This window comes from Vitis riparia, chromosome 4 (genome assembly GCF_004353265.1).
Source record: "Vitis riparia cultivar Riparia Gloire de Montpellier isolate 1030 chromosome 4, EGFV_Vit.rip_1.0, whole genome shotgun sequence".
NCBI lineage: Eukaryota > Viridiplantae > Streptophyta > Magnoliopsida > Vitales > Vitaceae > Vitis > Vitis riparia.
This window is the reverse complement of record NC_048434.1, coordinates 4,022,540-4,032,481: the sequence shown is the minus strand read 5'-3', so window position 1 is coordinate 4,032,481 and position 9,942 is coordinate 4,022,540. Positions and strand designations below refer to the sequence as shown.

At 30.5% G+C, this 9,942-nt stretch overlaps 1 protein-coding gene across 2 annotated transcripts; it reads left to right on the top strand.

Moving 5' to 3' along the window:
- The first annotated feature begins 793 nt into the window (after positions 1-793).
- LOC117912203 (syntaxin-32-like) lies at positions 794-5,471 on the top strand. Of its 2 annotated transcripts, XM_034826705.1 has the most exons (6): positions 794-1,018; positions 1,724-1,988; positions 3,008-3,258; positions 3,375-3,544; positions 4,097-4,303; positions 5,087-5,471. In XM_034826705.1, the coding sequence occupies exons 2-6, from the start codon at positions 1,757-1,759 to the stop codon at positions 5,244-5,246; spliced, it is 1,020 nt and encodes a 339-aa protein (XP_034682596.1). In that variant the 5' UTR covers positions 794-1,018; positions 1,724-1,756; the 3' UTR covers positions 5,247-5,471. The 2 variants fall into 2 exon arrangements, with proteins under 2 accessions (XP_034682596.1, XP_034682597.1); XM_034826706.1 differs by lacking the exons at positions 794-1,018; positions 1,724-1,988 and adding an exon at positions 2,036-2,127.
- The last annotated feature ends 4,471 nt before the right edge of the window (positions 5,472-9,942 follow it).

Below are 9,942 nucleotides of genomic sequence, written 5' to 3'. Positions count from 1 at the left end.
TTTTCTCATAATTGGTTTTATTGTAGAAAATAGTAAAAAAAAAGTCAAATATAATTAAAATTAGTTAAAAACTTATATATTTTAAAATTATTTGATATTTATATAGAAAAGTTAATTAAGCAAGATGAGATTGAAATAAAATATCAAAATAATTTATGGATTTTAAAGGTATTTTGTATTTTATTTCATTCTACCATTTCTTTCTATTTTATTTATCTCAAACTTTCCAAGAACCTAACATCTACGATATCAAAGAAATTCATCTTCTTATTTTTTTCATTTTAAATCTATATACTAGTAGTTTTACTTTTGATGATATAATTAACAGACCTAGTTTCATGTTGTAATAACAAAACTAATTGTTGACAACATAAATAAGTAATACATTCAATTGTTTTTCGTGGATTCTAACAAACGTGTTTCAATTTCTTTTATAAAATATTTATTGTAATATCATAACTATTTATACTTCTATTTTTTTGCTACCAAATTCAAAAGTTATTAAGAATTTTTTATTTAATTTATTATTGTTACATGATAATTTTAATTTTTTTTAAATTTTATTTATTTATTTTAAGATGTAAAAATCGATTAGATTTAATGATGGAGAGCTTGCTTGCTCATTTCATTATAATAAGAGAATGACTCATGACTTATGACCAGTAAGTTACAATAAATAGACAGGGACTTCACTGCAAAATCTTAAATCTCATTGGTAGAATTCTTGACGCTTTTTATATTTTACAAATTTTATTTTATTTCCTCAGGACACTCCTCACCTTTCAAAATTTTCCATATATTTCTCTTACAAGAGATCTAATCTCATTTAATTGTTTTCAATTTTGCCCCCCAGTTTTTCCACTATCACACCCGCATTGGTTGGAACTCGGGATCCAGATCTAGAGTTTCATCTGTGCGTTTCATTCGGTTTCGAGCTGAATTTTGTGAAGGAAGTTCGGTTTTGTTCGTGGTGGTGAGATCTGGCATTTTTGGTGGATTTTTCGGGCTTGATTTTTAGGTAATTTGGTTTTTTATTGAAATTGTAATAACTGTTTGGTTGTTGAGAAAATGCGAGCAACGAAAATTGGAGTTTTACTTCTTCTTGGCTGTTCTTTCCACTTTTTCTTTTTTCCCCCCTTTTGGTGTTCGCTTATTAACGAAGCAAGAAGTTCGACCTGGATGTAACAATGGAAATGATAGGTTTTTAGATTTATTCTTATTTTATTTTATTCGTTTGGAATTATAAGTTCTTATTGGCTGTTGAGAAAATGCGGGAATAGAAAATTCAAGTTTTACAGTTTTTATCATTATTGCTAAATGTTTTTGTTCTCAAGGTAGCGAAAAGCTCGACCTTTAGGTTTATTTTTCTTATATTTCTTGTATTATATAGACATCCATAGGGCAGATTTAAAGGCTTGCAGGTTACTTTTTTGGATTTGAAGGTACTTCCATTGTACAAAGTTTTAAACTCTTGGGTTGCTGACAAACCGAGGATAATCAGATCGAAGCTTTACAATTGTGGTCGTATACAACTCAGTTGAAATGAAATTTTGTTTTTTAAGTGAATTAAAACAGTTTAAGTTATGTAGGGTTGGGGATTCGTTTTCCTGCATTTTGTTCTGTTTTATCAGCGGCCAAACAGTGGGTGATGGAGAGGTGTGGGAATTTCATGTTGATATGTGGTTATGTTAATCTAATAATTATATTGCTTGAATTTTTTAAGGTTGGTCGTGGAAAATATCTGGGTCTGCTCAAAATGCCTGTGAAACTGCAGCAATCATCATTTCGAGATCGGACACCAGAGTTTCTTAATGTGGCGGAGAGGCTGAAGAAGTCATTCTCGTCAACTCAGAATGGGGCAAATAGTGCTTCAAAAGCAGAGGAACAGCGCTTTGCGGTTGCAATGCAGTCAGAGTTTAACAAAAGAGCTTCAAAGATTGGGTTTGGAATACATCAAGCATCGCAGAAGCTTTCAAAGCTTGCAAAATGTAAGTAACAGATACGCGAAACAAGTATTGATACATATGATGGTTATGTGTATTTTCTTGGTTGGTAATTCTTGGATGATACAACTGAAGTGTATTTGAATGGAAATGCACATGCAGAAGCTTTCAAAGCTTGCAAAATGTAAGTAACAGATATGTGAAACAAGTATTAATACATATGATAGTTATGTGTATTTTCTTGGTTGGTAATTCTTGGATGATACAACTGAAGTGTATTTGAATGAAAATGCACATATTTCTAGTGGAAGAAAGAAGCATTTGAAATATTATAGTGGACAGGTGGGTGGCACATGCAAATGTGCAATTTTGGCTTTGGTAATGTGAAGTAATTTTAGTGGTTTATTGGCTGTTGGCTGTCATGAGAATAGAAGTGGAAGAGTTGATTTAGATAAAAATTAGTAGACGAGTTTTTCAATTGCAGTTGGATGAACCACCTCATGGTTTCTTTCATTACAATCTCCATTTTAATCTTTGATATTGAATATGGAAGCATGCATACACATATAGTGTAACATAGGACAATTAATCAGTTTTTATGGGAAATTTGTATGACAGGTTCTCCACTTCACTGAATCCTGCAGGTTTTGTTAAAATTAAAATTGGATTAAAGCAGGAAACTGTGTATATCATTATACTATGCTTGAAGTTATAACATATTAGCATGTATGACATGTTCTCTATGGTGCTTGAACTTTTTTGGTTGTGAATTGATTTTGAGAAGGAATTCTACTAACCAATATGAAAAGGAAGATTATTCTTAAAATTATTTGCTTTCCATGTCCAAAGATTGGAGTAGAATTAGGCAATAGTATCTAAATTTTGTATTAGTAAAATAAAGACATAAAATCGTGCCACATATATCAATAACATTATCATGCCTGGAAAAAAAAAAGGGGGGAATGTTATAATCTGTAATCTGCATGCATGAAAAAATGAGTTTTGATCAACGTCTATGATGTGTAGATACATATATTGACAATTTGAATTGCCTTGATTTACAGTGGCTAAAAGGACTTCAGTTTTTGATGATCCCACCATGGAAATCCAAGAGATGACTGCAGTTATAAAGCAGGATATTACTGCTCTGAACTCGGCAGTAGTAGATCTTCAGCTTCTCAGCAACTCCAGAAATGAAAGTGGGAATATCTCCAGCGACACCACCAGTCATTCGACCACGGTTGTTGATGACCTGAAAAACCGCTTGATGAGCACCACAAAGGAGTTCAAAGAAGTTCTCACTATGCGAACAGAGGTAAGTAAAAATTTTGTTGCACGCTGTTACTTGCTGGATTAGCCAAGTAATGTCAACAGAAGTCTATTCTATGATATCTTCTCCTAGACTGATTGCATTTTATTGGATTTATGAAGAACTTGAAGGTTCATGAGAACAGAAGACAGTTGTTTTCCACTGCTTCAAAAGATTCTACAAATCCTTTTGTTCGTCAACGTCCATTGGCTACCAGGTCTGCTGCTAGTGCCTCAGCAAGCCCTCCTCCATGGGCTAATGGATCTCCATCTTCGTCCCAGTTATTTCCCAGGTAAATACTTGTTCAATTGTCTTTGCTTCATACTGATGCGAGATCACCAGCATTGTGAGTTCTGAATTACTAATAATCTTTCTGTGGCTGAAACATAACTCAGCTTTACCACTGAGTTTTGATATGTCGAGGATAATTCATAACTTATATTAGAGTTACATTTTTTCATTCCAAAATTTGCAAGGCAACTACCATCAATTAAAATTGTGAATATATTCTTATTACTTCTAAAATTTTCTCCAAAGTTCATTTGGCGACAACTTGAACTTTTTCTTCTTTTCTAATTTCTGCTCTCTGAATTCTTTCCTTCTGGGTGACAGGGAATATTTCCAATGATGTTAATATGCTTCATCCAATTAACTTAACTTCTAAACTTGTTTTGCTTTTAATCGACTTCTGAACATGGAAGTTCTTTTTTAGGCTTCTTTGTAGCATGTGAAAATTCTAGCTGCTCATAATTTCTCATGAAGCATCATTCTTGAAGATTGACCTGGACCTGAAACTTGGGTTAGTGCACTACTAAAACCTTAGTCATGGTTTTTCTATTTCCAGGAAGCAGATTGATGGAGAGAGTCAGCCACTGATACAGCAGCAGCAGCAACAGCAACAGCAACAACAGCAGTTGGTTCCATTACAAGATAGTTACATGCAGAGCAGAGCAGAAGCTCTTCAAAATGTGGAGTCTACAATTCATGAGTTGAGCAGCATCTTCAACCAGCTGGCAACACTGGTTTCTCAGCAAGGCGAACTTGCTATCAGGTTTCAATCAATATTTTTGTATATCTACATTTCACACCAAATACACATAGTTATCATTGATCAATTTCAGTGATCTGATTGAAATTATTCATTAGCTCATATATTATAAGTTAACAGAGCCTGAACTAGATTGCACAGCTTGTGAGCTGAGCCTGATCTGCAAGCCCTGCTTGGTTAACTAAACAAGGCTAATTTAAGATCAAGGGGCTTTAGTTTCGGTAGATCTCCACTTGTTTACGATTATTTGTGTGTCATCTACATTCCAGAGTAATATTCTGAACATGCTTTTTAAGATAGTATTATTTTCAGTGTTTTTGGTAATGAGTTTTTCATTATGAACTTAGAAGATATAACTTCCGGGTTTTTAATGACAGTATCCAGTATGCTTAAAACAACCCTAGCACTGCTTGTGCCTAACAAAACTTTAATTATCCAAGTGAATCAAGCTATTAAATTGCTTAACCTTTTGTTTCTTGGGGAATCATATCAAAACAATAAATATTGATTCAGAACTAGATACTTCCCATGAAATAGTCTATTTCCATGGAACGAATATCATTGAAATGGAAATGTTTTTGGTGCATTTTTGCAATGGCCATTTGCAAGTATTTGGAAGACAATAAATTCTTTTTCACTTGCCATTTTTACATCTCAAAACACACGATTGGAAGGACTTGAGGGCATGTCCTTACATTTAATTCACGTATGAACTAATGCGAAGCACAGATTTCATAGAATTTGTGTATTTAAACTTAATCCCTGATGCATATTCTCTCATGGCAGAATCGATGAGAACATGGATGACACGCTGGCGAACGTGGAAGGGGCGCAAGGGGCTTTGCTCAAGTATCTCCACAGCATATCATCTAATAGGTGGTTGATGATCAAAATATTCTTTGTATTGATTTTTTTCCTCATGGTTTTCCTATTTTTTGTGGCATAATTCATGGTGGAAACTGAGATATAAAAATGAAAATGAGAGAAAATGAGAAATCCTTTTACGGGTATACACCAATTATTCTTTTGTGCCCCCTTCCTTCCTTGGAGTGAGTATTCGTGCACGTTCAAATGAGATTATTGTGCAGTTTGCCTTTTGTTGTATAAGCATGTCCCTGTAATTGTAAGAGCTGTTCAAACCGGTGAAATATCATATTTATTATTTTCCTCACTATTTGTTCTTAAGCTATGTTTGGAAGCAACCTCAAAATACATGTCCTTACCAGCCATTGCACCCATTTCTGGTCATTTTCCGAAGAAACAAAAGGGAAAATTTAGTTGTTCGACTATTGTTTTCATTATTTTATCACATTTGTCCGGTAGTTTCTTTTTGTGTAGGTATTGCCAGCTTTGGGTTTAATGAATTCTTCTAATTTTAAAATGCGTTTACATAGTTAAGTGAAATCCTATGCTTATATGATCATAGCATATGTTTCTTCTAATTACTTTTGAATATTACATTCATATGTTTCTTCTAATTACTTTTGAATATTACATTTAAAGTTTGTTGATAGTGATTTTAGAAAACGTTTTTAACGATTTTAACATTTAAATGATAAATTTTTTGAAGTGTTGAAAAAGTTAAAAAAAATTCAAGGGTTTTCTATATAAAAATGGGCTACTGAGTATTATTAAGAAATTTAAGGTCAATGTGCTTGGCTTCTATTTATTTATTTATTTATTTATTTATTTTCTTAATATAAATATTATCACCTAATCAAGATGGAGGTTAACAACAAAATAGCATATTATTTTAGAAAGTAGAATATCTAGAAGTAAATGGGCCTACTGTTAATTTTGAAGATTTTTTAGGTATTATGTAATATTAATATAGAGATTATCACTTAATGAAGATGAAAGTTATGAAAATTTCTTATTAGAAAAAAACAAAATGGTATATTATTCCAATGGGAATTATTGAGCCAACTAAGCTTATCCAAAAAAAGTTAATAGAACAACTCTTAATTTTGTAGATTTTTAGGTATTATGTAATCCAACACTTTGGATGGAAACTTTTTTATTTTTAGATATTATTTATAAGGTTTTTTTTTTAAATTATTAAAAGAGTTTAAATAATGTCCTTGTTTCTAAAAATGATATTAGTTTTAAAATACTTGTTATGACACACTTTTGACAAAAACATCATTTTACATTTTAGTTGCTTTTTCTTTTTCTTTTTTCTTTTTTTTTTTTTAATTTTTTCCCTCTTCATTCTCTCTATTTTTTTTCCTTCAAAATTATCCCCTAGACTCAAATTTTGAAATTTCTATCGATTTGTTTTTCATTTTATACTCTTAGAACTTCTAACTTCTTATTCTATTATAAATCAATCTACGCCCATCAATTTCGTTTTTTACAATAAGTTCTTAATTAGAATGTTCCTTTTAGATCTTTCGAATTTCTTACTTCTCATTCTCATGGAATCAAACCAATTCTTCAACTTTTTTTTTTTTTTTAATTTTAGTATAAATTTTTAAATAAAATGTTCATTTAAGTTGTAAATATTGTTGGTGCACATACCAACTTTGTCCCGAATAGCTTTCTTCGCTCGGTTGCTACACTATCCAACAATGCATGGTCTTGCAAAAAAGGAGTGGTCAGATGGTGACCCCTCTGATGGCTAAGTCAGCTTGGGGAATTCTAAGCAGAGTTTATGTATGAATCAACGTGCGTATTTTTATTTATACTGCAGGGAGTCTTGTAACGTTATTTGTGTCTTTATGATTAACATTTATTACCGCTTCAATCTGCATTAAAGTGTAAAGTCAATTCAATTGGTCAATAGGAATGCAAATGATTTTCTTGTGTTTTATTGTCCCTATAAAAGATATCAAATAAAATTAACATTAGTTAAAAATTTATGTATTTTAAAATTATTTAATCTTTATATCAATGAGTTAAAATAAGTAAAATGAATTTAAATTAACAAATAAAAATAATTTATCAATTTTTAATCTATTTTTTATTTTTCTTCATTTTTTATTTCCTTCTACTTTTCCTTTATATTTTATTTCCCTTATATTTTCTCTCAAATTTTATGAAAACCAAACATAACCTAAGGATTGAGTTATCAACTATAATTTTCTTCTAAATTTAATTGCGATTAAGTTTTACTTGCAAATCATAATGTTTACTATAATTAATTTTCATCTATAAAGAACTTAACAGAAGTTGAATCATGAATAAAAATATTTATCTAAATCAAAAGATTTTACTGAACAATAATTTACATCCAAAAAAATCGAAACATACCAATAATATCAAAGCCACCATAATTTTCCATACACGAGGTATGTTACTTACCACTATTCCTAGCCATATAGATAAAATTTGACTTGGTCATCAATGTGAAGTAAGCTTTTAAATATATATATATATATATATATATATATATATATATATATATATATATTCCTTTATTGTAAATATGGATGTAGAGAGACCAAGAAAAAGAAGATCCTAGGGTGAATTTGAGAGAGAAAAGTCGTTAATGTATTTTCTTTTTACTGGAATTATTGTGGCCTTCATGAGTATCATGACCACATGAAGTTAATCTCCACTATTCTAAAGGTTCATGACCAAAGGCATGAACCTAATGTATTTACATTTCTCATTTTACACATTTAATGTATGAGAAAAATTAAATATATATGGTACATGGTATTTGGAAAATACAAGGTATCATAACCAAAGTCATGAACCTACCAAGTTATGTACAAGGTACAATGACCAGAGTCATGCACCTAAATTAAAAGTTTTCATATACTATAAATATTACATGGAATTAAGAAATGATGATTCATGTATCTAGAAGGAAGTGTTCATTTGTGACTCTCAATGGAAGGTCACTTGAAATGATATAAAAGGGCTCTTGATCCTTCTCTCCACTCATCCTTAGTTTGTAAGGTTTTCCGTCATTTTGTACAAATATTAAATGTGAGAGAGTAAGGAAAGGTAACGTACAAGTTACCAATACCGATTTGAGAGATATAAGATACTACCAAAAGTGATTCAACATTGTAAACAATTTACATGAGGTGATCGTTATCACAATAACATAAGGTGAGTTTTATAGATCTATTTTAGGTTTATTAAACTAAAATTAAGAGATCTTATTTACTTGATTTTCTAAAATGCCATCTCTTAAAATTTTAAGGGCTTAAATCCTACTTATTTTAAGGGCATTTTTGTTTACTAGGGGTTATCTTTCTTGCTTTCAAAGATCAGAGACTATTTGTATGATCATGGGTATCATTAAGACCCTTTTTACCAAACAACCCTTGTTCTTTAGGTCTAAGAAGTAGGTGGGACTCACTTTTACAAAAGAAAAAGTGGTATTGCAACCTAGATGACTTTCGAATCAAGGTGGGAGTAGTGCAGGGACCTTCCCACCTCCTAATTAGATGGATAACTGTCGTGTTACCTGTGAATAAAAAACCAGCTCAACATTATTTTTTGAGTTTTCACCCAAAATAGTACATTAAAAAAAATTACATAAAATAAACTTGTTTTCAAAATAATGCCCAATTTAGTGTGTCTGTACCACATCATGGTTGGTGATTACGGTTTTGTTTTTCTAAAACGGTTAAAAAACCGTAGTCACCAATCACGATTTTAACATTAAGTTTAAAGCCGTAGTTGGTGACTACGACTTTGACAATTTTTTAAAAAATTTAAATAGTCACTAATTACGACTTTAAACTCAAAGTTAAAATCGTGGTTGGTGACTACAATTTCTTACCGTTTTAGAAAAATAAAATTGTAGTCACCAACTACGGTTTTATGACATGACAACTTATGTGGCATTTACGCACTAAATTTGACATTATTTTAAAAACAAGTTTATTTTATAGATTTTTTTTTTCAATTTACTATTTTGGATCAAAACTCTTATTTTCTAGTCCATGTGTTCCTATGGACGATGAATGTTTTCATGGTTAAAAATTATAAAATTAAAAATACCAATAGTTTAATAAACTCACCTTTATAACTTTCATAATTAAAATGGTTAATATCAATAATAAGATGATAAAATGTGTTTAAAATTTGTAATTATCATATATTTTTAAATTTTATATAATAATAAAATATATGATTATGATTCAATCATTGGTCCAATTTGTGAACTCCGATCTAGTAACATTTTTAATTCTCATTATCACAATTTAAATTGTTAATATCAATGATAATATGATAAAACATGTTTAATTTTTAATTATTATACATTTTTTAAATTATTATACATTTTTTAAGTTTATATAATTATTTTTAATATTTTTTTTAAAAATCTATGATTATAATTCAATCATGGGTCTGATCAGTCAACCGTGATCTAGTAACATTTTTTTGTTCTCATTTTGAAAAGATCGAAATCAATATAGCATATTAATGATTGGAAATAACACTTTTTGGCTCTACATTATAAAACCCTAAATCTTTCATGTTTAGTATAAAATTTGATGTCAACTCTTGCCACCGTCAATTTCTCATTAGAGCCAAAAAGAAAAGAAATGGGTTTTGTAATTTTGAGAAATATGAGGGATTGGGTTGCAAAGAGAAAGATTCACAAGGACCAACCTGTAAAAACCCACACCTATAAAATGCTTTCTTCCACTGTCTCCTTATTACGTTATCTGTAACCA

What these genes read in the sequence shown, in the direction of transcription:
- LOC117912203 (XM_034826705.1), top strand. Translation starts at nt 1,757, where the DNA reads ATGCCTGTGAAACTGCAGCAATCATCATTTCGAGATCGGACACCAGAG. An exon ending in TTCTCACTATGCGAACAGAG is followed by an intron (nt 3,259 to 3,374) that starts GTAAGTAAAAAT and finishes GGATTTATGAAG; the next exon opens with AACTTGAAGGTTCATGAGAA. An exon ending in CAAGGCGAACTTGCTATCAG is followed by an intron (nt 4,304 to 5,086) that starts GTTTCAATCAAT and finishes CTCTCATGGCAG; the next exon opens with AATCGATGAGAACATGGATG.